Here is a 27,557-nt window from a genome sequence, read left to right as displayed (position 1 = left end):
AGGCATCTGTACGGTCATCAACGTTCAGTCCAGCAGAAGAGTTGGTTATTAAGCTATGAGTTCACACTGAATGCAAGATGAGCCACAGTTTGTACTGTCTTTTTCACAGCCAATAGTGAGAGAATGCTGATGGACTTAGTTGATGAGAAATGATGTATGATGATGTGGTGGCAGGAGCTGTAGGTGTGATAAAAAGTTGTGGAGGTAGGAGCAGAGGTAATTATAGGAACAGACATTGTTGGTTGCTAGTTATCAGCTAGGTAATCTTTCCATACTTGCACATTTAAGTTCTTATAGATTAAGGCTAAAAATTCTAGGTCCTAGTACTGCAAAAAATATTGGCTGTCTAAAATGTGTATGTAATATTGTTGTGAACTAATCCTTAGAATCAGAAGAAGAATTTTATGATGCTCTAAGCAGTCCTGTGGAAGACGTGCCATTTTTTGAAGCCCCATCTGGTTCCCTCAAGCGAGCTAGCAGTACAAGGCGAAAAAAGCTATCTAAACAAGAATCACTGAAAAATATGACAGAATTCCAGCTGAGGTTTGAAGTAGCTGAGGTAAATTTACTTTATTTTTATTTCTCTGAAGCACATCTGAACTGTAACCTTTCCTTTTATTGTGCTCATGAATCCATGTCTGCAGGAGTATTGATCCCTGTTTCTTGCTGGAACTGTTCTGTACAGTTTTTTTCAAGTCACAGTTGTGCTTCTGCATCCTTGTTGTCACTGAAACGCTCTGATTTATCCACTTTATTTCCCAGCTTAATTTATCACTGTATTTCCTTTACATAAGAATCACTCAAAGAACAAGTTATGTAGTTGTTGTGTCTTAAGACATAGCATTTGACAACTTTTTTCCATGTACTGCTGTGGTCACTGGAAAAACTTCATTAATGTTTCCTCTTGTACCCTGTTTTTCTGCTCCAGATTTTCCCAGACTGTTAGCCTTACACCTAAATCTATAACTTGTTCACTATGAGGTTTTGTGTGTTACTCTTGCTGTTTCAGAACAGGGGGGAGGGAAAGAGTGTTTTACTAAATACATGACACTGTTTCTAACTGCATTGGTTGGTCTAGTAAAAGACATGTCCTCTTACTGCTATTATTACCTTTAGCATTAGACCATATTGACTGTGACAAGTGTTATTGCTGCTACTCACTGTATAACTTTACACATAAATGATACAAATTCAGTTAACTTGACAAATTCTGTTTTAGGGTAGGGGTTACAGAATAGCTTCAGCATATTATATCTAGCTTGCAACGGATCTTCTTATATACTGCACCTTATGGAACAAATATGAACAAATAAAGCTGAAACGTACTGGTTTTTGTGTGACAAGACTTTAAAAAATGACTACTAGTCTAAAGATAGATGCTGTATTTTGCATTATTCTCTAATGGAAACTTACCTTGCAGTCTATAAGAAAAAACCCACAATTGTGAATCTAGTAAGAATCACCTTCTCTCTGTTTGTTGGCTTTATAGTTTAAAATTGCTTGCTGGGTATAGTTTTTGATTTTTGATATTTTAAAGACCATTATGTGAAAAGGAAGAGTACATATCTTTGTTTTGCTTTAGTTGTGAAAGACAGATACAGCTCAGCTAGCTATTTAGTGAACATCTTTGTCATACATAGGTGAAAAAGTAGGAAATCATCTTGCTTGGAATATTCAGCTTGGGAATCTGACTTTTACCAGGAGAGTTCAAAGATTCCATTGAAAGCACTAAACCCTTCATGCTGACTGCAAACCTAGTTTTCACTGGGTTGAACCATTACCAAAACCTTTACAGAGTTGTTCTTAAAAATAAATTAGTTCATGTAAGTGTACTTTGGTATTACATATGTACATGTTTGAAGTTTTTGTTAAAATAGCAGCAAACGGTATTCTAGCAATTTTGCTTGGGGAACTGCTGGTTTTTTTTCCAGGGTATTTGCTGTATAAACTATGAATAGACATTAACTGGTAAAATAAGTTTTTATACAGGATTATATATTTACAAAGAAGATAATTCCCTATGTTTATTTTCTGGTGTGTGTTTGTTTGGGTTTTTTTAGGTCTTAATTAAATTATGCCGTCTTACTGGTAATACTGAGACACCTGTGCTGCAGCTTGATATTGTAGGGTTAGGCACTGAACTTAAATTAAGAACATTTGACATGACTGCAAATGCTTTCCTTCGTGAAGTTTGTCTGCTGTGCCCAGAGTACATGGGTAAGTATTTATAGTCTGATCAAAAAATAAATCACAAATAACATTGTGAATTTGTCTTCAGAAAGCCTTTAGGGCTTTCTTTTGTCAACTGAGGAAGATTTGCTTCCTAAATTAAATATTAGACGGTTTTAGGGGACGAAGTAATTCAAGAGTTCGTTGTCTTACTAATGCTTTGGTAAAAAAATGTTCTAGTGCCGATAATTTTTAGTAGAGAAATCTGTTTTAAGTCTGCAGGAGAGGCTTTCTGATTAAATAGTAATGACAGCTAGTAGCCTAGTTTGTAGTCTGTAGATGACTAAAAGAGTTGTAGAAAACTTGTAAATTTATTTTCTTTAAAAAAAGTAATTATTTTATTCTTCTGGATTTTTTTTTTTTAAAAGATGATAATGACAAGCCAGTTTACATAATTACTACTTTGGATAATGTAGAAGATGATCTTCTAACTCTGGAGTACATAAAGGTGAGAAGCACGTTGCTTTTGAATTGTAAGCCAGTCATAATCAGTGCAGTATTATTGAGCAATTGTTGAGTATTTCTCCTTGCCTGTTCATTTCTTAACATGTTGAGTGTCATGTGCAAAAGTGTTTCTGCTCCCTAAACAGATTAACTTGCACATCTGAAGTTGTAGTGGTTTTAAAAATACATTCTTTCTAATGAAATTTGCAAGCTTCTCCTGATCTGTTTGTTTGTTTTGCATGCACATTCTGGTGGAATAGGCTGATATTAATGGACCGGAACTGAAAACTGCCTATCAGAATGTTCTACAGAAAATAAAGGTATGATATCTTTTTTAACATCATTTTCTCATTGTGGGAAGAGAGGCAAATTAGATAAACATAATTTGTTCCTTTAGGTGAACTTTTCATCTCTAGATGTTCATTTGCATACTGAAGCTTTGCTGAATGCTATGAACTATCTGAATAATCTTCTACCTAAACAAGAAACTAAAGTTGCAGAAGAACTTGTCCATGAAAAAATAGAGGAGAAGAAGGATGTTCTTAAGAAATTAAGTAAGTTTTAGATTTTTTTTTTACTCTTTTAATTCTTCTCTCTGGAATCTATTTTCTATTTTTTAAGCCTATCAATGACTTTTGAAATGAGAAATTTTGTTCAGGGTATATTGTAATAAGAATGTTAGCAATCAGAGCAGTATGCAGTAGCAAGGGTAGACTTGCTGGCTGGAAGTGTATAGGGAGGAATAACTGTATAATTAATGAGGTAAGGTAGAGGCTGCAGCTGTTGACATTTCCTGAGGTCAAAATACAAAGCTTGTTTTTTGAAGATCTGTGTTCAGACTCACTTGGTTACGATAATCTGTGCTGAATAGTAGCTTACTGGCAGTGATTGTTGCTGACGGTGTTCTCCCATATAATGAGAAAAGTGGTTTTGCCTTAAGCGTTGATGAGGAAAGGGTTTTTATAAAAAGCAAGGAAATAAATAACATTTGTGTTGGAAAATTCAGCATGAAGATGAAAACTTTCTGTGGTAAGTGTATTAAATGTGTTCCAGACATTTTTGTGCTTTCCAAATAATAGCATAATTACTCTTTTTCTCCAACTCTTTGGTGAAATGGCTTTGTATCTTACCTTTCTTTCCATCATAAAAATATTTCTCCTGGTTTAAGTTTGCAACCTGCAGGTAGTACTTGTTTAGCAATTGTTGATTGTGCAGATATTGGCTGTAGATGTTAGTACAAAATACACCCTATTGCATTTCATAAGTTTTAGGATAGTTTCGGTTACTAGTGATCCACTGATTTGCTAAATGGCTAAATTCTGTTTGGCACCAATTTTGTAGGAATAATATGTTGGAATTGCTGATTTGAGTTTATTAACTGGCACAGGAATTTGCATTTCGCTTGAAGTGTAATTAAATAAGTTCTTGCATGGTGGAAGGTGGCTTGAGCATTTTCAATCTTTCCTTATAAAAAGCTGTTAAGAGCATTCATTAATAACAATTACTGTGTTTTTAGGAACATATAAGTAGAATAAGAATTCCTGCAGTTTGAGAGAAATCTGATGAGCTTCCTCATGTTTACCAAAGGTACCTGGTACTCCGTAGGTATCTGCTTTAGATGTATAAATTTAGAATTCCTAGCTTTCCTTGGTCTGAAGAAGCATTGCCACTGTTGCATACTGAAAGGAGTGCCGGCTAGCCAGTTATCCAGTGTTGGTCTGAGGGAATTACTCTGCTCTAATAAGGCTAATCTCATTTCTCCATGTGCAGTTTTCTGATATATTGGTCAAGACATACCTTTGCTATGTATTCAAGGCACGGAGTATATGCACACACACCCCCCACCACCCTTCCCCCTCCCTCCCTCCCGCCTCAGCTATCTTTTTGGTTTCTTTCCCACCCCACCCCTCTGGCATGAATCGAAACTCTGGATTTCTGTACTATTTGAGGACGTCAGTCTCTTGTGGATAACTTGCTTGCCATGTAGTTTTGTCATTCTCTGACAGATTTTGGCAGGTCTGGTTTGTTGAAAATGCTGTGCAAGACCAAACAGATCACTTCTGTTTTTTGATCTTGTGTCTGGGAGCTGCTTTGAAATGAGTGCTTCTATTAAATGCTCAACATTACGCCAGTGATTGTTTGTTTCTTCCATAGAGGACTTCTCTGAGACCTTTGCAGTTATTGCTTGATGTTAATTGTAAAACAATGAGGGTCCAGCTAGTTATTAAAACAAAAACCAGAACACACACAAAGAGTACAGCAGAGGATAATTCTTAAGATGATTCTAGTTCAAGTATTGTAATATTCGCTTTGCATTACTGATTTTGGTACTGAGTTCTGTCATATGACCGACCTAGTCAACCTGCTGTTACACTGATGAGATCTTTCTGAGGCTGCATGCATTCACTGATGTTAGTTCTTAAAAGCATTTCAAGTTAAACTGCAGTACTGGTTTGGTATCTCTAAACCCCATGTATCACATTTGCAACATTGGTGAGATTTTTTTCAGAATGTTAATTTGTGCTGCCTTTACAAACATACTGCTGTTTGGCAAAAAAAGGTTTGTAGGTTCTGTTTTGGGGGAAGAGATGGAGGAAAATGAAGGAAAATATTTGTATTAGGAATGATGAGAGATAGCTGGGATAAGATGTGGGAAGAGCGTTAATATGTCACACAGCCATTGTCTTTCAGCTGATGATTTTTTATTTTTCCATCAGATTAAGAAGTTTTAGTTCCTTAGCTCTTTCTTTGAAGGTGTTTTGTAGGTCTCAGTTGCATAATAGAACTGAGAAGTAAAAGGTGGAATAATTGCTATGTAAAAAAAAAAAGATTCTTCCATTTAACTGTATTTCTTAAGTTATTTTTTTTCTGTGTGAGATTGTTCTCATTCATGATGGTTGTTTGATTTCAGTTACACAGGAACATGTTTGGACACTAGAAGAAGTACTATTTATGTACCTGTGATAGTTTGTGAACTTAATTCTGTTCTGTGGCTTACTGAGAGCTGGAGGTAGAAGATTCAGCACTTCTTTATCTTTGAACCTTTTTGCTGTGCAGGCAAACATTGAAGTGTTTGGTACCATAGAATTTTTGGAGGCAGAGGGTTGCAGTAGTTTGTTATGTGTTAACATGCGACAATTTAGGCTTTACACAGCTGAAAAGCTTTCATAGATGATTCTTCTCCCTCCTTCTCCCCTACTCCTGTACAACTGTGCAAACTAAACTTTGAATGAGGGTAGTTATTGGTTAATTTACTGTGGCTTCTCTTTTGTTAGCAACATGAAATAAAATCATATGACTGAAGCTGGTGTATTTATGGAACTAGAGCTTGATTGTGCAGGTTGAGAAGCCTTAACATACTCAAACACAATACTTACAGGTAATATCTCACGTGAAAAGCTAGGCTGAGGAAAAAAGTGGGTTGAATGTTTATTACCTTTAATTTTTCTGCTTTGAGCTTTGTTTATAGATTACCTCTAAGAGTTTACCACTTAGGACTCAAAGTCCCCGCATACAATATATGATATTTCCCTTTGTCGTTTGAAGTGGCATTAATGTTACTTCATATTTAACTTTCAGAAAAAAGTAGAGCAAGTTTTTGTTTGAGTCCCTTATCTGTTGTATTTAACATTACCTGCAGATAGTGTTGTGTGGCATCAGTCACGTCTACTCAAAATGAATAGAGATTATTTCTCTTAATGTGGAGTGAAATACTTACATTTTTATTCAGTTATGGAAAAAGAAAATAATGACTAAATATTTAGATGCCTCTGTTCTGGAAGGCACTATATTTGTCCTTTTGTACCTTTTGTAGGTTGTAAGGTTGCCTATACTCATTTTGAAGGATTCCCATTGTCCCTTCTCTTTAGTGTCTAGTTGTATTAATGGCATTTTCATATTTCAAAATTTAGGTTTAGAAAATACAGGTTGTGGAGATTACATATGGCAGATGACTTTTTAGTAAAACCAAGACCATTAATTGCAGATAACTAACCAACAGACCAGACAGAGTTGTGTATTAATGTAGCTATAATATTACCACTACTTGAGGTAAACTGCTTAGTCCTGAATAACGTATCTCTTAATTTTGAATTGTGCTGTGTAGATGTATATTAATGTATTTCTTGCACTTAATGAAATACTGATGTTGATTACCACGGTTAGTGAAGCACATGAGGACTTGTGTGTAGACAATCCTGTGTATACAATTCCTTCGTGTTGTACTTCTATTATGAGTGCAGTGCATTTTGCCAGTGCAGCCTTGATACAAACTAGACTTTGGGGAAGGGGTGCTACAACATTAAATCTTCTCCTTAGAACATAAGGTTTATTGTTTTGTATTTCCCACAGCATCAAAAAAATCCAAATACGAAGATGTTATCGATCTCAATATCTGTGCTGATTTATCTGGTTTACGTATCTTTATCAGAGAGAAAAAACACAGAATAGCTGAAATTCACATTGAAGGTAGGAACAGAACTTTAATCACAAAGGCACAAAACATAATCAGAACAGTCTCTAGATTCTGTATGCCTTTATTATTTTTAAGGTCTGGATAGCCAAGTGATCATGAAGAAAGCAGCAACAGAAGTGACTGCAAAATTGAAGAACATTATTATTGTGGATTCTGATGAGATGGCATTGTATAAAAAGGTATGCATTTGAATTTCTGAATGGAATAGACTAAATCAAACTTACTTTGTGGGCTCTACTTTTTAACTGGGGGTTTTGGTTTTTTTTTAATAATGTTTTATTTATTTTCTGGGACTGTTATTCTCAATAGGCAGACTGATGTCACCTCCACAACCAGTGATTGTTAGTTTGACATCAACTTTGTGCAATTGTGATGACCTGCTGCTCGTTACGCACCTTACTTTGTTGACTTTAATGAACAGAATCATTCAAGCTGAGATTCCATCTGAATACTTCCAGCTGTTTCAAGGATTTGTTTTATCTATTGTTAGAGCTATTTGAAGTGAAAATGTCTTACAAGTGTGAGGTACTACATCTCATTTTGGAATTAATTTTCTGCAGCACAGGTTTTTACAGTAGAGATGTTCTTTTGTTTTTTCTTCCTAAGGCTCTTTACATCACAGGAAAAGAAGTCTTCAACTTCAGAATGATATCATATGTGAATGCTACAGATGGCATTGCGTATACGAATATGGATGTTGTTGACAATCGTATTTACCTAACTGTTGGGTGTATTCAAGTAGTTTTTGTCAATAAGTTTGTTTCTTCTATTTTGGTAAGTTAAATTTTCCAGATACTGTTTCTTAGCATTCAGATAACGTTGTCAGAACTGTGAAAGGGTAAAGCATCCCATGTGGGGTTGTGACCATTTATGTAACAGCTCTTACATATTGTTGTAAAAACTTCACTGGGATACTGGCGGTCCAGCTATTTTCTTTTCTTCTCCATGTGTTTGTTGAGTGGGCGGCTAAGCAACAATATTTGCTATTATTTTTAGCAGTTTTTCTTTAAAAGACTTGTGGGAGCTTGTAGATACAGACACTGTTACTTGTTTATTATGCTGAAATACAAGTAATAAGCCATGGTAATTAATGGCTTTTTCATAAATTCTGCTAAGTAAATCTATCTTTTTGCTCACCATATGAGTAAATAAAACATAAATCATACAAGCCGCGTTACAAGGTCACAGCTGTTATCTGATTTGCCAAATACTTAGTATGTATGTTTATATATAATGCATACTTTATCATATTTTTTGGAGGAGATTATCCTATTAAAGGACTAAGAAAAAGTGTGTAGCAAAAATAATACCTTGATGACGGTTTACTATTTAAAAAAGTTAGGATTCTTAGTGTTTTTGAAGTAGTGTTATTCTTAATGACATTCCCAACATCGGTATTCTTTTCCTAGGCTTTTATAAATAACTTCCAAGCCGCCAAGGAAGCTCTTACTGAGGCAACTGTTCAAGCGGCAGAGAAAGCAGCAACAGGTGTAAAAGAGCTAGCGGAGCGTAGTTCGCGTTTGGCACTAGATATCAATATTAAAGCACCTGTTGTGATAGTTCCACAGTCAGCAATGTCTGCGAATGTTCTGGTGGCTGATCTTGGGCTAATCACGGTGAAGAACCAATTCTTTATTGCTAAAACAAAAACACGGTATAATCTCCCGCCTGTTGTTGACTCTATGACAGTGAAATTGAGTGAACTAAAGTTATACAGGTAATGTAGTGTCAAGGTTTTTTTTTAATTCATATAATCCTTTTGGGATACTTCAGTTGGAGAGCTTTAAGAAATTGTTATCAAAATAATTAATGGTTGGTCGTTGATGAATACACTGTTACCTTGAAATAAAACAGTGAATTAATAAAAATTTTGTAAAAGCAATTAAAATACATGGTTTAGGGGAAATAGCAATCTATAAGTCTTTAAATAGATGCAAATGTTTGTTTAGAGAACTTTGTGTAAAATAGTAGACTTAAACATTATTCACTACTTTGGGACAGGTTATACCCATTTGTAGAGGGCTATTTTGACAGGGATTTCAAGCTATATGTAGTGGGAAAGGGATCAAGTCAGCAGTAAAGTGTTCGAAAATGGGCTTTGGTGTAGGGTATTGGGAGGGGGAAAGGAAGGTAATTTCAAACACAGTTGAAGAATACTGAAGAAAGAAGAGATTGCTCTCCAGTAAAGAGCAGGTAAGAGGTCCTAACTTACAAGAAGTTAGTATGTTGCATGCTTGGTATGCACCTGATGTGTCTCTGCCTTTTCAAGAAGAAATGTCTAGTTTGTGAAGGCTTTAATTAGAAATACTAGTAGTATGAGGACTGTTTTAAAGTACTGTTCAAAAAGATGAGGGAAGGATAGTAATGTGCAAGTGAAGTATGTCAAGCTAGGAGTATTTTGTTTCTGTTCACAGATCATGCTATGAGAAGGGTTCATTGCAAACTGAAGTACAGTTGCTGCAGCCACTCAATCTGGAAGTAGCTGTTGAACGAAATTTAGCTGCTGCATGGTATAATGAAGTTCCTGATATTGAAATATCTGGCCGACTCAAGCCTATGAATGTAAGCACTCATTTCTGAAAGTAGCTGTTAAAATTTCTGTCCATAAAACTCTGAGTATTTTGGGGATCCAGTGTAAACATAAGGACTTTGATCACTTGTGGCCCTTAAGGAAATTCTGGGACATTGGCTTTGGACTGAGTAGTGGTAAGATCAACAACTGAGCTGAAAATGAGTAGTTGTGTTGCTAAACCCTTACCACCTTTAGTTTCAAAGAAATGCAATAAATTTTGCTTCCTGTCCTCAACTAGTTTGCTATATGTTGCTAGACACTGCCAATACCTTAGGTATGGTTTGATTTCAAGACATATAGGAAGAGAAGATTTTGTTGTTTTGTAGGGAAAAAGGAAGTGAATCCCTTTTTGTTCTTATCTAAGTTCTGTATTTCATCTGTGATACTGCAGGCAGGTTTTGTACTGTATATTACTATTGCTAGTTAGAAATGGGTATGCTGCTACAGCCTTCCTTTACCTGTCAATACGTTTGAAAGAACGATTGGAAGAAGTTGGGAGTTATTGGTCTGTTCATTAGCAGTGCAATCACTTTTTGAATTCGTGCCCGTGACAAGCCTGAGTATGAGTTAATGCACATGCTCATTTAAAAAAAATATAAATCAAGCTTGTCAGTTGGCTGAGGAAGACCAGTTTTCTGAATTTTGAAATACTAAGTATCTTGTGACTAAATGCAGATAATAATTTTGTGCAACTACAAGCCAAACTGTAAGTTCGTAACTTCTAACATGCAGTTTCTAAGTTGTGGCTTGGTAAAGAAAGTTTGTGGATGAAACCAAAACATGCAAACAACTTCTGATTTCTAGAAATTATTGTAAGGGGTTGTGTGGATTTGAGAAAAACACTTTACTTGGTTCTTTAGTCTCTTAAACAGAGATTCAGATAGGATTAATTTGGATTATCTGTTTATTTGTAAACTTAGATTCTAGTTACCAAAAGTTTCATGAACTAAGTTGTTCTGAGTTTAGTAACAATCTTTTTATTTATTTATTTTTATTTATTATTAAAGCTAATTCTCAGTCAGGAAGATGTTACCACAATACTGAGGACATTAAATGAAAACATAGGTGGAAGCTCTGATGCATCAGTGTCTGTACCAGAACCAAAAGATACGACTAGCCATTGTAGTGATATGCATAGTACTTCACAGCAGTCTGCAGGTAATATTACTAATTTTCTAATATTACATGTGGCCTGGCATTTTTAGTTATTACTGTCAACTTCTAGTTTCTGTTGGAATTGCCTTTATGAAAGGATGCCACATTCAGTTGGTTTATGCAGTATGCCTCTATTTAACATTGTGGTTTGAGCTATACCCAGCAAGAATAATGATACAAATAAAGAGCAACTGGGCCATTGTAGTCAGTTGTGTAGCATGATGTGCTTTACTGTAAGGCAATAATGCAGTAAGCACCTACAAGTCTGTTGGATTTGGTAACATCACCAGTTTAGAAAGTTGCTATGTTACTCTTTCCTTTGTAGGCTTGTTCTGTTGCTGTTCAGTTCAAGATCTATTTGTCTTGTCATAGTGATGGCGTTCCTAGCAGTTCATGTTCAGTAGGCATCATTGTCTGTAAGCTGTTGAGCACACACTAGAAGAAGCAAGTAAGGTGAAGAACAGAATATTTTGTTGAACTCTTCTATGAAATGTGAAAAAACATCAAAAATGTGGCAAGGTTGAAAATAAACTTGTATTCTTGGTAACATTCTTGCACACGGTACCATACAACGTTAAAGGAATTTGTACATTTATGTCTTTAAGATGGTAAAAATTGCATGTAGAATGTATAAGTTAGTATTTTATTTTCTCAAACATTGTGATTTTGCCAAAAGCAAATACAGAGAGAGAAACATATTCGAAGTGTGGATGGATTTACAAGTGAAGGAAAAGGGAAGGTGGTGTTGTTTTGTAGTCATTAGTGAGGATGTTAGTTTTTGCTTTCGCTTGTTTTTTTCCTTATTTGCAGTCCAGTAATTTTCTTTTTTTCTGGTTTCTGAAAGGTGTAACTGTGGTGACATCAGCTGTGGTAGAATTGCATTCACCTATGAAAATAAAAACAACACTAAAACTGGATTTCAGATTCGACTCTCTGACTTTAGTATTGTATAGTCCGAATTCAAAACAGGTAAATATAATTTGTTTACTCAGAGAAAGAAACAGTTTTAAGGTTGTCTACGAGTTCTGAAAATTCTGAACAGGAATAGCTTAATTTATGAGCAGAGAAAGTGATTTCTGACAAACACTAGAAATAGTAACAGACATGATGGACATGATAAACAGCTATTTTAATTAAATCACATGACAGATATTACAGGAAAGAAATGAACCAGTGGTGGCACATAAGTGGCATCTTCTGTGATCTGACTAAAAACTTGTTGAAAATTTACCTTAGTTCAAAATACAGTTTGGAAAGAAAAAAAATGCAGAGGGATACAAACTATTCTTTAGTTAAACGCAGACCTGTGTGGACACGCACACATATATAAATAAAATTGTGGAGTGAGATAATAAATTTGTATTACAGTATGAATGCATTTTTATTCTTCTTGAGTTAAATTTACAAAACTTGTCAGCAAATTACTGACTGAAAGTTTGGTAATACTTTATTGTAAACTTATAGTCTGTTATTTTAGATTTTGAACAATTTTCCAGTATCTGGCTAAACACTACATAGTCATAACAGAATTTAATTTCTTATTTGGTGTCTTTGCATATACTATTTATTTTTAGACAGCAAACAAACCAAATTTGTGTATGACACACTTTCTTTTAAATATTGTCTCCTTCACTAATATAAACCTGCTTTAGCAAGCAGGGGTAAACCTTTGTTTTTTTCAGTTTTCTGTCTTGCTGATTTTTGTTGTCTTCTGAATTTCTAGTGGGTTTATTTAATACATTATTATTAGAAATCTCACCTAAAGCTGTGATCACACCCATGTATTATTTCCATTACATGTAAGCAAATGTACAAACGTATTCTCATTTTATTTAAATAGATGACAAATTTGGATCAGAGAGATGAACTTTTGAAGCTTGCAGAGTTCAAGTTAGTTTTGATGTCAGCTGCTGTCAAAATGTTATCAGATGGTTCAATGAATGCATCAGTCAAGCTGGCAAATTGTACATTAGATGATAAAAGACAGTCAATCCAGAAGGCAACACCAAGGTCTGTATTTTGACATAATTTTCTGTTTGTTGGAGTCTGACAAAGAGTTCCAAATGTTTCTATTTTAGTATTCTGTTAAAACTGCAATTGTTTCAGTGTAGATTGTTCTTTACATGTTATTGTAGACTTCTGTGTCTTTCTTGCCGTCTGTTCCACATTTTGAGACACATACAATGTTAGAAACAACCTTTAAACATGAAATGAAACAAACTTTAAATACTAATTTAATATACATGTAGAAACAAATTTCACTTTCAGCTTTAATAAGCCACTTGATAAGTAAAGACTAAGTTGTTTTTTTAATGAAGAGTAACCAATTTCAGTATAGTAAGACTTTTGATACATAAATAAGGAATTGTGATGGTTAGACTTGTTAAAATGTTGAATACCTTCAGTTGCCAGTGTATGAGAGTCCAGTTAGTTTTGAAGTTTTGTAGAATTTATGTTAATGTTTTTATTGGTCATGTTTTAAAACTTTTGGTGTTACTTTAAAAATGCTTTCTTGTTAATGGATTGTAGCTGGAGTGAGAATCTTGAGTGTTTTTTCAGTATCTGTGGCTGGCTTTTTATTGTCTTATTAAATGCCACCTTAATGGTTTTTCAGGATGGTGGAAATGAAGCATGGATTTGAAAAGAAAGTTATGGTAGATATCAGCTATAAGCAGGGGAGAGATGGCACTGTTCTTGATGTGATTGTTCAAGAGATATATCTTTGCGCAAGCATGGAGTTCCTACTTACTGTTGCAGATATATTCCTAAAGGCTAATGCAGAAAGTGCTGCTGCACAGAGAAATCTCAAACAGTCCTTACCTTCAAAGGAGCAAGGTACACCCTGGAAATATATAAAAAAATGTATTTAAATAACCATTTAATTTTGGTGTTATAATACTATTTAAAAAATTATCCTTTTATGCTATTTCCTGTGTTTGTGTGTATAGAATGGTGTCTTTTAACCAATGACGTTTCTTTCTTTGGATCATGGAAATCGGTTCATGTCCCTTGGTCTTTACTTCCAAATGAAGCTTTGTCTTACCAGACACAGGAAATACGTAAAAACATATGTCTAAAATAAAATGGGAAAGGACAATTACAGCTGGCAGTCTCTAGGTTTGTTTGGCTCTCTGCAGTCTCAACAAAACTTATAGTGATGATTACTGCTGTCATTTTGATCCTTCCTGAGAATGAGGTAGCATATTATATTATGCTTAAATATGAATTCAGCCTGCCAGATAGTGCTGCCTAGAAATGCTGTCATACCACTTGTCTACTGATGCACATTTTTCCCTACATCAGGAAACAGGCTTTTAGCTCGAGTGTCCGATTTGGCCTTTTTAGTGCAGGATCCCTATACCTGACATCAGAAATCAGTCGATTAGAGCATCAGAGCAGAAAATGGCTGTGTTTCCAGGCCTCAGGTAGTTCACATGAGGTCTGCAGAGCAAGTCCTTTGTGTTTGTTTTCCTGTAAATTTTGCTGAAGATCTTAAATGTGTCTATCTCAGCTAGGCCTGCTGTGATTATTAATTAGATCAAAACCTAAACAAATTAGGGAGTCTTACATAAAAGTGTATTGGTACTGCAAATGGTTACATCAAACACTATTAAATGCTGCATTATTGTCCTACAGAACAATGTGTGTTTTGCTGCACCAGAGAGGAGAAAATGTGTCTGGCATTTTCATAAGACCCTGTCATAGCTGGCTGATGTAGATGCTTAGTGAAGGTGATACATTTGCTAGTGTCAGAGGTAATAGCAGTGATGATACTGTTGTCCTTTTTGTTTTGACAAAGAAGCTTTGTGGAATCTTCTGTGGTATCTAAATGGCCCTGTATTTCCAGTGAAGATCCTAGAAATAAGTCAGTTGCAGGGATCTACAGGTTTTCTGACTCCAGCTGTGCTAGATCTTGCCTCTAAATATTTAAAACTTCTCTTTAAATTACAAGAGATCTAAATGGTGACAATTTAATCTTTGAACTAATTATCTAACTTAATTTTTATTTTTGAAGCACCTGTGCAGCCTGTATCTGCAGTGGAAATGAACATTGTTGTTAAAAATCCAGAGATTGTGTTTGTGGCTGATTTAACAAGAAGTGATGCCCCTGCATTGGTGGTTACAACACAGTGTGAGGTCTTCATTAAAAATAGCCCTGAAAGGTATAGCATGACAGCTGCTGTTAAAGAGATACAAATGAAAGCATGCCCATTTCTTCCAGAAAAAAGGAAAGGGAACATTACTACGGTGAGTCTGCAAACATCCAGTTTGTATTGAAAAGGTGGTCTGTAACTTACGCTATTAGAATGCAAATTATTTCTGAAGCTTTCATCATTAGAATGTATATTATGAACATATGAGTAAAATTTTGTGGCTGCCATTTGTTGATTTCATGCTGTTTTGTCTGTATGCCAAAAGCATCATCTTGATTTGTGGCATTGAGGTTTGCTTTGTATGACAAGCTACTATTGAGAGCTCAGAGAAGTAAACTGTTAATCTCTATGTCCTGTGTAAGTCAAATAGATTTTTATGTGTACACTATTTCAAACACAATGGGGTAAATTTAGAATACTTGCAGTCTGAAACTTTGGATCAAATAGCTACATAAATGCGTGACAAAGGGTCATAGACATAATGGGAAGTATGTATTGTGAAATAGATCACTTATGGTATGCTGTTCATAAATTCCTTCTTGTTAAGGTCCATAGATCCATTATATTGGAACTGGTTGTTTATATTTTGGCAACAGAATCAGACTTGCAAATTACTGGCCAGGTGGGAATGCATTGACTCCTGGAGCTTCTTACAGCTTTTTTACCTCTACAGCAGATTATATTCCTCAGTTAACTCTGCAACAATATTGTTACATCAGTGAAAAAGTTCAGTTTGACAAAATATCCAACTGTTACAGACCACAGATGAATTTTTTCAGCTCTGTGTTAATGCCCGCTTGCTTTATGGAGCTACGTAGGAAAGACTAAATCTGTAAGCAGAAAGGATTGGGACTTCCACTTATCTCCTTATGAGATACTTTCATAGCAGCTCAGTTTACTCCTCTAAAAAGGAGTTGCTTGACTTCTATTTCTGCAGCACGTGAATGTGGCACAGATGTGAAGGAAAAAAACCCAATTTGAGCAGCAGAGGATAAAATAATAGCACGGACAAAAAATTCTGTTAGATCATGTTCACTTGGAAAAGTGTGGTAAAACTGATGCAGAGTTGTCTACACCTTCAGTATCTGATTCCAATATGGGCAGAGATATCGAGAAAGATGGTAAAATTAGTATGTTTTAAAATTACTGTTTTTTGAGGACTTAATATTCTCACAAGAGCAAATTATTCTGTCTGTGCAGTAGAGTCTTAACTACATCTGAGGGTATGTAGTGATAGGACAAGGGGTAATGACTTGAAGGTGAAAGAGGGTAGATTGAGATCAGATATTAGGAAAAATTATTTACCATGAGGGTGGTGAGACAATGCCCCATCCCTGGAAGTGTTCAAGGCCAGGTTGGATGGGGTTTTGAATAATCTGGTCAAGTGGAAGGTGTCCCTGCCCATGGCAGGGGGGTTGTAACTAGGTGATCTTTCTAGTCTTTTCCAACATAAACCATTCTATGATTTTGTCTATAGTGTACTTCAGATTTAGTTTTGGTAGACCTTGGCAAGTGAGAGTATGTATGCAAAGACTGATTGTAAAATAAAGGTGGAACTGAGTGATGGTGATTCAAAAAGTGATATTTTTATTCAGAGAAACCGTAAACTGTTGTTGCTGTGTTGTTTCCTCGAAAGTCACAGGTATGATGATGCAGTGTTATTTTAAAACATCTGTAGACTTTACCTAAAGAATGGAGTTAGAGAAGTGTAATGCCCTTTACTGCAGTTGATATTTGAATCTTTCATGATTGAAAATGGCTGAGGTGATGCTTCTGATACTTTTTTTTCTTTGTTTGAACACATTACAGTGTTCAGATTATTCTTAATTTTGAAGAACTAAATAATGGTAACTTTTTCTTTTGGTACTTTTGATGTGTAGTGTTTGAGAGTACATGATTTTTTGAAGTGTTTTTCTCTAATGTGTTTTTACTCTTTTGTATAGGTTTTACAGCCTTGTGATTTCTTCTTTGAAATGAAACAGTCAGGTACTAATCCACAGACAGCTGATCTAATGATTAAATCTCTAACAATAAAAGTAGGTAGACCTTTATTGTGTTCTCTACTACTTCCTTCTCGGAAAGCTTTGCTTGTGGGATATATTTCTTAAAAAAATTAAAATCAGGAATGACTGAATCGGGGAATTGTTTCTGTTCTTCCTCAGGTCACCTACCTATTTAGCATGTGAAAACAAAACAAATTAAAATGAACAATTGTGTGTCAATGCTTTTGGTTTTGGAAACTGTGTTTTATATAATGGCCTGATGTACAGAGATACGTTTTTCAAGTGTTCAGATGTTGGGCAGTTCAGAAAACTCCCATCTGGAAGAAAGCAGGGGCTGAAAATCTGAATAGGTTGAACTGTAGTTTGTAGACAGGAATGAGTTTTCAAATGTGGAGTCCTGTAGAGAACAGAAAATGGTTGTAGATTAACATATTAATTACAATTTTGTGTCTGAGAGTACCAGTTTCCTCTACTAGCTTCTGATTTCCAATTATTCCAATTTCTTATTTGTAGGTTTCACCAATAATCATAAACACAGTAATTACTATTACATCAGCCCTTTATCAAACTGCAGAAACAACAGAAGAGGAGATTAGTCAAATTCCTCCGGACTTGTGGAATAAGAAGGATATAAAAAACCTAAAAATGTGGTTTCTTGAAGAGTCAAATGAGAATGAAGATACGAATCCAACTGCTGAACTGGTTCCCACAGGAGAGTCACTGAAAATGAGTATAGAATCTGTTTTTTTAACACTTGAAGCTGGGGTTGGGCACCGAACTGTACCAATGCTTTTAGCCAAGTCCTCCTTTCTTGGAGAAGTCAAAAACTGGAGTACTCTAATCAACCTACGGTCTCGTCTTGAGCTAGAGGTGAGGAATCCTACATAAGAAAGAAAAGTTTTCTTAAGATCTTAACTGTTATTATGTATATATACATGTATTATGCATATATATACATAAGTGTGTAAATATTTATACATACATATATAGATACACATATATAAAAACCCATTATGTATATAGACAGTTAAAGAAAAATAATGCATGTGTTTGATGACTAAACTCCTGCAGACAGATGTTGGGGGAGCAGGACAGGAATGAGGTATTTTCATTAAATGAACTTGAATTTAATTAAATAATTATTTAATGAAAATAATTTCATTGAATGAGTTTATCATTAAATGAAATATTATGCGTTAGGTGTGCATGATATACAAGTTCCCATAGACCTGTTGCATTAGTATTAAATTTGGGAGTAGCAACTGGCTAAAACTCTTTGACAATCTTAATTTTAAGATTACAGTAGAATACATTCATGTGTCATTTCTATTAAATACTATGTGGTAGCAGTATTGTACATAAAATATCTGAATGGGCTCATATCTAGAAATCAGTGACATAAAATACAGTGGTTGTTGTAGGTAGATTCATCCTTACTTAACAGTGCTTTAGGCTTCCAGTGCCTATAGTTTAAGCAAAAATTATATTTTAATTGACACACCTTATACCACTTCTTTGGAAGTGGGTCTTTGTAGTCGAGAATTAGCTGCCTCATTTCTTTAATGCATTTGCTTCATCGTATGGTGGGAGCTGAAAGTGCGATCTGGTAATATATCTTTTATATTATCAAAGTAATTATATACTTGTGATTCAATTTTAAGACTCTTAAAATCTGTAGAGCTTTCATTGATTTTACAGGTGTATTTAATTTCCTAACTGACTTCTGCATTTTGATAGGTACACTATTTTAATGAGATGTTTGGTGTGTGGGAACCTTTGCTTGAACCACTAGAAGTTGACAAGACTGATTTATTTGAACCATGGATTCTTGAAATCAAGGTATATTTTTCCAAAGCTGAGCTCATATTTTCCATTTCAATACCTTAGAAAAAACAAACCTCCACACCTTTCATTGCTGAGACTAACAGTTTTGTGTCTTCTTATTAATTTCTGAGACTTTTTTCCCAATTAGTGAATGAAACCAGCCCTTGCATAAATGAAGACCCAGACTCATAGATCTGTGAAATAATACTGTCTTTCAAGTGGAAAGATTTGATTCCAGTTGCACTACATCATCATAACGGCTTTATACCAGTTTCTGTAAAGATTAGGTCATATGCAAACGATGTATTCCGTGAGTTTCAAATGCTAGAATACCACTCATCTTGTTCCACAGTAGTATCTGTAGCAGAAATGTGTTGGAAAACCTGATAGCTGTTACTGACTAGCACAAAGTACACTGTAGAAATAGTGCTCTTACCACTTCTGTTCTTTCATAAGGGCATAATTTAGATTCTGGTCTCAAGGTACCTAAACATTTATCTAAGGAAGGAAAATACTTTTTTGGTTGGTGTTTTTTTCATCTCTCCTTCTGTCTGAACTGTTTTATTGCATTGTTTTCTGACTTTTTTCCCCCCAAAACTTGTTAAATGTTTTTAGCTTGAAAGGTTGCTCAGAATGGAAAACCCACTATTTTCCTAGAACTCTTATTAGGAAATGATGTTCTACAGTAGTGTCCTCAGAAGGGTAAAGATTACAGACTGAGATATTGCAATTAAGAAGTTGCTATAAAAATATTCCTGAAAATTTTCCTGAAAGATAGAGACCTAATGCAGGAGAAAGGTAGAAGATAGTGAGTCAAACCTCTTATCTTCATGCCCAGATTTGAAATACATAGTTTGGAACTATATAATTCCCAGAAATGTTGAAGGCCAGGAAAGTGTATTTAATGTGGCTTTTATTTATTTTCCTTCAAACAAATGAAAATGTACAAAGTATTTAATTTGAAAATACATAAAGACCAAATCTGGGGTTACTGTTTTTAAAACAGGAAATCAGTTATGTATAGTAGTTTTTACAGTGTTATTACCTGTGTTAAAATGAAAATTTTCACACAGCATTTTCTCTGTGTGTTAGTATTTAGTATGTATGTGTATGTATTTTTTGAATAATCATAAATTTAGCTACTGTTTAGAGGAATTTCATTGACTTCTGAAATGTATCTTTTGCCTCTTGCCTTCTTTATTCTTTCACTTTTCTGCTGTTATTTGAGAATAAAAACATGAACAAAGAAGAAAAACCATGACAGGACATAGAAGGGAGAAAAAAAGTGTTGAGGTGAAATTTGGTTCTGCAGGAGGAGTGGTCAGATAAGAATTCTTTAAAAATATACTTTCAGATGAAGAAGAAGGCTAAAAAAGCCTTGGTTGAATCAGATGCAGAAGAAGAAAACTACAAAGTTCCAGAATACAAAACAGTAATAAATGTTTCCTCGAAAGACCAGCTGAACATTACACTGTCCAAGTGTGGACTACAAATGTTGAGTAATTTGGGCACGGTAAGAGAGTTTAACAACTCTGACACTGCATAATTAAGTAAATTAATGTTTGCACGGATTGTCTTGATGAAGACTTACTCAGTATATTGGTGTTTTGTATCTATACTTTGCTTTCTAGGCGTTTGCTGAAGCAGCTAGTCAAACTTCAGACATCTTCAAAAAGGACCGAGCACCATTTGTAATTATAAATTCTTTAGGAGTTCCCATGACTGTCTTGCCTAGTGATTCCTTTAGTGTCTTAAATGTTGAATTTGGAGCAAAATTATTTCATTTAGGAGATGGTGAGAATTTAAATATGGAATTTGTCAGAACAAAAAATGAAAGCGACCAGTTCACAGCAATGACAACTCTGAGCAGCAAGAGGTTTTACATTCAGATCTGTAAGTTCCAAAGTTCATGCATCTTCTGCTTTTATAAATATTGCATGATGTGTAATACTGTGGCTTGTACAGGTCAGTAAGTATTGTGGGGCTACATAACATGAAAGGAGTGTTTCTTTAGATTTTAGATGTGTGGCAGTATTTGAAATCCTGCTTTAGTCTTCACAGCTAAAAGTTACATGTATCATGCTCATTAATTTTTGTAGCATACATTTTCTGCTATGATAAATTATTTAGGTAACTAATCTTTATTTCATAATTTTACTGCCATCAAATAATTTTAATGCAGAATTAAGCCACCCAAAATAGTTTAGGGTTTTTTTTTTAGAATGCTGAGGCATGTATACATGTGTGTTCATAGAATAAGTTACTCTTAAGGAGGATGTTTTTAAGAAAAGATTGTTTAAAACAAAGTAAAATACAATTGAAGCTAAAAGTAAAAATTACCTATTTTTAATGGTGTATGTGTTAGCAATTTAAGTTGACTTATTGTAATAATTGACAGTTCTTCAAAACTGAGTTCAAACTTTCTTGACCCTGTGACTTGCTAGTTGATTTGTTTTTGCAGCATGTATGAGCTATACCCTGTTACTAAGTCATTACATGTTGTAAACATTTCTTTTTATGCACTAATTTTATTTGCAGTGGCAAAACCCACTTAAATATTTGAGTGATGGACTCATTTGCTTTTTTTTTTTCTGTGGTGGAAAAAGAATCTTTGCTCTTTAGTAATGCCACAAGTTTGGCATACTAAGTGGTGATTGTACTTTTTCATGTGCTTTATATTTTTCATTAATAGATTGAATGATCCAGAAAACTCTATTGAATGCACACTTCTGTCTTTGAAATGTATCTCTGTGCTCCTTGTGAGCCTTTAATTTCTCATCTTGTAAATTCTAGGTCCACATAATCATTCCAGTGTGGAAAAGATTCCATTGACAAAAGTGGGTCGATGTATTTACAGTGTGAGACACGAGGAATCAGGTGTTGAAAGGCACATTGTCTGTCAAATTGATACTGTTGAAGGAAGCAAGATGATAACTATACGTTCTCCTATTCAGGTTATTTTATTTCCATACATTGTAATTTCATTACTTTAATTATTTTAACGAATGAAAAGAATCCTGTAGTCTTTAAATAAAACTTTAAGTATGTTTTTTAAAGTCTTACCTGAACAATTCACATAACTTTGCTGTTTGGTATTACAAGGTAGTTTAGAAGAGATTGTCAAGAATAAAAAGCTTTTTCAAAGTGATGGACAGGGACTGGAGTGGGGACGGAAATGGACCAGAATTTAAATCAGGATAATTAATCAGTAATGTTTTCTAATACTAGCTCTAATTTAACTCTAGTTGAACTGTTTGCTTTGTGTGAAGTGATCAAACCTCACTTAATCTTACCTTGGCTCCACAAGGTTATCCTTCAATTGGATTACTTCTTTTTTTCATCCTGTGCCATTGATACATGAATTTCATATTTAATACCAAGTAAGCTGAAGAGTGAGCACTTCAAGCCTGTGACTCTTTTGATTGAATAGTATTTTTAATAGACACGATATAGTTTACAACTACAGGGATGTTCCAGATATCAGTGTTCTATAGTCATAATGTCCCTGTTACTTTTCACTTGCTGGTTTTGCACAACTGGTTTATGACTTGGTTAATAACCAGATTTACTGTTTTATTCTTCCCTAAGTTAGATTTTAAATTTTTTCCTAGAGCAAATAATGCCACTAAATTAACAATGAAATAAAAAAAATGTTTGCAAAGAACAAGGAAACTGTATGCACCCCAAATCATAATGGGCGTTGGTGGTTTAACCTTAAATAAATATTTGACTTCCTTTGTGTTTTTTGCCATATAGATTTTTGACCCCCACACCCTTGTATCTGTTACATTTTTAGGAGAAAGTTCTTTGGAAAGATGTTGTACAGTTCAGATTTATTTGTCTCTGGTTTTCCAGGGCTCTGTGTTTCTCCTTGAAAATAATTTTACATCTAGTGTATTAATTTCATGATTAAAATATAGCATTGAACTACACAACTGAATTATTTAAGGAGATTTTCTGGTATTAGAGACAGTTATTTTGAAATACCTGACCTTGAATGCTAAATGGGTAAGATGAACAATGAAAGAGTTCTCATTTGTTGCTGTATTATGCTCAAAACACTTTATCTTTCCAGTTTTTTCTAATGTATGTTGCTGTATTTTTATTTCACATAGATAAGGAATCATTTTTCAATCCCATTAAATATTTTTGAGGAAGGAAGATGTTTAGGGACTGCTTCACCAGGAAATGAATTCAACATACCATTGTCATCTTACAGGTACTTCTATTGCCTTGCTTTTTTATCGCGGAATATGTTTATACATTGTTGATTAGTGTATCCATAGAATTGCGCTAAAAAAAATGTTTGCTACCTTATACTGTAATTAATACTGTACTGTCATTGTTGGGTAGGATCTTTTCAGAGCATCTAGTCTGAATTAAACAATACTGTTTAATTCCTGAATTGGAAGTCTTTTTTTGAAATCCATTTTACTGAACAATTTAAATTAGCTGTTAATTTAAGAATCCAAGCCCAGTTGCTTTTGAAATGCAGGGATTGTTATCTGCACAGAACAGACTTTTTTTTTTCTCCTTTGTATAGTGGTGTCTAGTGATGTGTTGCAGCTTTTTATAAAAAAAGTCTTTGTTAGTTTCAAGTTTTTAATTCAGAATCACAGAAATCAAATACACTTAAACTCTATCACAGGTGTAGAAAAAGACTTTTCAGTCTTAGAAAGACTTGGCTTCCAGCATAGCTATGCTTTTAGCACCCTTAAGCTAATACCCACTTAAAACTGCAGTGGGTTTGTATGTACAATTTTGCTGAACTGTCACCAACTCTTAGGCTGCTAAGTTGGCTGTGGTTGTTTTTTATGACTTTGTCTTTCTGGTTTTCCCCCAAACCTTTCCCCATTCTTTTTTCAACATGACAGATGTGTATTTCTTTCATTAAATAAATTACATTTTACTGTAGATAAGGTAAGTTCATTAATATTTCTAACTATCTGTATTTTATTTAATAAGGTTTAGTGACATTCTGATTCATTGCACAGATATATGGATGAGTTCCACTTGGCAGTCAGGAAATGTTTACTAACAAAAATCTTCAGTCAAGGAGCAGCTGGTTGGATTAAAGCAGTTGCCTTCCAAAAGTCATGCCTGTAAATAATCCGTAAACTTGAGGCTTTATCTGATAGGAAAGATAGACACTTTCTGCAGACCTGTCATAGCAGTGAATTGTTTATCGAGACCTTTTGCTTGGAACAGGAATATAGCAGCACTTGTAAGGGAATTCAGTAGCTTCTTCATAAGAATCTCCAACAGTCCCTTGTTTGCAAGGGACGTATGTAGAGGTATGGAACAAAAAGACCCAGGTGGTTTACAATTCTGTGAACTTCTGGGATCCAGACCATGCTTCCTCTTTTAAGTGAGATAAAGGAAGGCAATGAATAAACTCAAAAATATTCCAGGATCCAAGTAATACTAGGTTGTTAGAATTGCACAGTACTCTTTCATAATTGAAAAATTCAGTCTCACTGAGTGTTTAAAAAACATTTTCATTTACAGATCCATACTGAGTTTGCAACCACTACCCAGTGAAAATGGAGTGGATGGGGAATATGATATGTGTGAGGGAATTACATTTGATGAAATTATGAAAAATGTGGACAGTTTATTACAAAGGAAATGCCAGTCAGTGAGGTCAACTAACCACTCACTTATCATCAATATTGTTCCTGTAAAAGACACATTGACATCTTCATTATGTGCAGAAGATCAATGGAGTTTTCCATGTGTTGTTCATTTGTGGCCTTCTGTTCTTCTCCGCAATCTTCTTCCTTACCAGATAACTTACTCCGTAGAGGTAAATCTTTAATGTTTAAATTTTTTGTGATGTTTCCCACCTATGGTATGAAAGCTGACCACCTGGTTGAAATATGCTTATAAATCGGTATTAAAAGAAAGGGCTTCTGTTAAGATTATTTGTGAAGCAGGTTTGCAGCTCTTGTAAGGGCAAGTCTGTATCTACAGAAATGGACCAGCACCAGATGTGAAAAGAAATGGTATTAATCATTAGTAATAAGCCATACTTTAGATGTACGGTGTTAAGCTTTACTTTGCATATATGTTTTGGGCTCTGTGAGAGAGGCACTTTCTGCTGCTCAAGTGCAGCTTGAGTGTAATTAAACAGTTTAGTTTTTCATGTCAGCTATTGACTGCTTCAAATGAGAAGTATATCAGTCTACAGTAACATTTTATGGGCTGTCAGTGTTACTGACTTCTAGCAGTAGCATGCTTTTAACAAATTCTCAAAGCCTCCTTTTTGCTAGGTTTTGGCATGACAGGCATTGTAGTGCCAGACTTCATATTCTTTTTGGATGAAATTAAATTATTCCGTGCACTTTGACTTTTTATAGGCATTCATTCCAGGGCCAGATGAGAGCTGGTCTCAAGTAAAACACCTAAAATGTGTACAGTGTGGACATTGGTTCCTCAGCACAAAATGTTTCATTCTGTGGATCTGCCGTGGTTGTGTCCCACTACTTATTGATGTAGAGTTAGACTAATAGAAATATAGATGGGAGACAGTGAAACGTTATTTTTTTTTCAGATAGTCTTAGCATTTAATACTTGGGACACAAACAGAATTTAATCATAACATTTTGTCACAAATGCACAATTACTAGAGCTGAAGACCATGGCCTCTACAAAATGTATGGAGATAGCAGGCTGTCTTCTGTTTGTCTCTTACAAATTCAAATTTAGTGCAAGGAATCTATCATTTAAGCATGATTATGTGTGTGAATTTGGTGACAGATTTTTTTTTGGTGTTAAATATTGATAACCATGCATGGTTCTTTTTTCTGTAAAATGTTGTATTAAGGTAGACATTTAAAAATGTTACTTAGTTAAATAGTATAATAAGCATTTTAAAATTTTATCTAAATAACTTAATTTTCAAAGCTAATTAGAAAATAAATTGTTAGGAATGTTGAGTGTGACTCATAAATGTACACTGTTTGGTTTTTCTTGAAAAGGGAAATGGGAAAAAATATGACACTCTACAAGAAGGATGTTCAGCCCAGATTCATAATGCAGTCTTGGATCAAACAAAACTAGATTTACAGTTACTTAACTATCTTGATCAAAATTGGAAAAGTGAGTACCATATAAAAAGCAATCTACCTGACATCAGCTTCACAACGTTTTGCTGCATCACGGAGTTGGATAAGACTGAACTGGATATCGCTGTCCATGTGACCTACAGAACTGGGCAGATGGTTATAGCAATTCACAGTCCGTACTGGTTGGTAAATAAAACTGGTCGAATGTTGCAATATAAAGCTGATGGTATTCACCGCAAGCATCCTCCGGATTACAAAAAGCCTCTCCTTTTTAGTTTCCAGCCCAAAAACTTCCTCCAAAATAACAAGGTATTGTATCTTGTAAAACCTGGCAACTCTGTACTCCCCTATGTTGTTGTATGACAATGTTTTTACACTTTGAAAGTTATCTATACTATGCTATGCTCTGTAAAGGGCATGAAACCTATCTCTGTCTAAAGGCAAGAGTGTAAGGAAGTGCGTTGTCAGATATATTTGAGATGGGACATTCACATTATCAGAGGTATTGTTTAGAAGGATTCTCATCTTTGAAAGAAAGGAAATTCACTGAGCAGTGTTTCCTGAAGGAAAGAATTGCCTTTATTCCATTTAGACTGTATCAAAAGAGGCCCTTATTCCAAATAGGACATAGAAGCTGTGTAAGAAATGTAAAGCTTTGCTACTTGAAAAAAGAATGCTCCTACTTGAAAAAAGAATGCTCCTACTTGAAAAAAGAATGCTCCTACTTGAAAAAAGAATACTTGCAGTGGTGATTTGTAGATTGGGTCTGAGTTGGTAGTAGGCTAAGGTTAAGAGGTAGTTTACCATTTGAGTCTACAATGTGAGTTTTTTTATGTTTAGTTTATTACTAATGTTTATTACTCATGGAAGAATGATATAGGAGAGGTCACCCAACTGTGTTGATCTGCCTTTGAGATTTTAATTGTGATGTGTTATGGAAAGCTTTCTTACCTGGTGTCTTCCTCTGGAGTATCTTAGACTTACAATGATCGTAGCTTATAACTAAGGGTGGTACAAAGTATCTTTGTGAGATGATACTGACAATTGTCTTGACTTTGTAATAGAAACACCAGTATTTCAAGAATGCACTTACATTTATGATTATATATATGCGTACTTTATATATAATTTTAAATGTTGTCAGTGTCTGTAAACCAAGAATTAATTCAAGGTATTTCTTCATAGGTGCAACTTATGGTAACTGACAGTGAACTCTCTGATCAGTTTTCCCTGGACACTGTTGGAAGTCATGGTTCTGTGAAATGCAAGAGTCATAAAAAGGAGTATCAAGTGAGTAAATTTATCTTTCTAAATCTTACTTTCAGAAGATATGAATGAGTTCAAGAAAGGAACAGTGTATTTCTAACAATATCTATTTATTCACAGGTTGGTGTCACCATAAACAACAGCAGTTTTAATATTACTAGAATTGTAACTTTCACTCCATTTTTTATGATCTCAAATAGAAGCAAATACACTTTGGAAGTAGCTGAAGAAGGCAAGGAAAAGTGGATTCCCCTTGTTTTACAACAGGTAAACTTAAAGGAAGCTATTTTGAATTGTTTCTCTCAGGGAAAGAAACCACTGGTTTGAACACTCACTGATGAAAGATACGAGCCATGCTTAAGTGTTCAC

The 27,557-nt window shown here is 34.7% G+C and overlaps 1 protein-coding gene across 3 annotated transcripts in view; it reads left to right on the top strand.

The window, feature by feature from the left end:
- VPS13A (vacuolar protein sorting 13 homolog A) overlaps positions 1-27,557 on the top strand; it is a 112,554-nt gene that overhangs the window by 44,084 nt on the left and 40,913 nt on the right. For all 3 annotated transcript variants that reach the window (XM_056324034.1, XM_056324036.1, XM_056324035.1), the window contains exons 25-50: positions 387-559; positions 2,061-2,217; positions 2,598-2,677; positions 2,934-2,993; positions 3,071-3,227; positions 7,024-7,140; positions 7,223-7,326; positions 7,754-7,921; positions 8,557-8,864; positions 9,562-9,709; positions 10,727-10,877; positions 11,719-11,843; positions 12,715-12,884; positions 13,489-13,709; positions 14,890-15,122; positions 16,972-17,064; positions 17,545-17,901; positions 18,769-18,870; positions 20,210-20,368; positions 20,487-20,748; positions 21,649-21,809; positions 22,971-23,074; positions 24,364-24,661; positions 25,836-26,231; positions 27,108-27,212; positions 27,309-27,455. In XM_056324034.1, coding sequence (XP_056180009.1) covers positions 387-559; positions 2,061-2,217; positions 2,598-2,677; positions 2,934-2,993; positions 3,071-3,227; positions 7,024-7,140; positions 7,223-7,326; positions 7,754-7,921; positions 8,557-8,864; positions 9,562-9,709; positions 10,727-10,877; positions 11,719-11,843; positions 12,715-12,884; positions 13,489-13,709; positions 14,890-15,122; positions 16,972-17,064; positions 17,545-17,901; positions 18,769-18,870; positions 20,210-20,368; positions 20,487-20,748; positions 21,649-21,809; positions 22,971-23,074; positions 24,364-24,661; positions 25,836-26,231; positions 27,108-27,212; positions 27,309-27,455 — 4,556 coding nt within the window. The remainder of the gene's footprint in view (positions 1-386; positions 560-2,060; positions 2,218-2,597; positions 2,678-2,933; positions 2,994-3,070; positions 3,228-7,023; positions 7,141-7,222; positions 7,327-7,753; positions 7,922-8,556; positions 8,865-9,561; positions 9,710-10,726; positions 10,878-11,718; positions 11,844-12,714; positions 12,885-13,488; positions 13,710-14,889; positions 15,123-16,971; positions 17,065-17,544; positions 17,902-18,768; positions 18,871-20,209; positions 20,369-20,486; positions 20,749-21,648; positions 21,810-22,970; positions 23,075-24,363; positions 24,662-25,835; positions 26,232-27,107; positions 27,213-27,308; positions 27,456-27,557) is intronic.

Source organism: Falco biarmicus, chromosome Z, assembly GCF_023638135.1.
Source record: "Falco biarmicus isolate bFalBia1 chromosome Z, bFalBia1.pri, whole genome shotgun sequence".
Classification (NCBI taxonomy): domain Eukaryota; kingdom Metazoa; phylum Chordata; class Aves; order Falconiformes; family Falconidae; genus Falco; species Falco biarmicus.
This window is presented reverse-complemented; position numbering and strand designations above follow the sequence as displayed.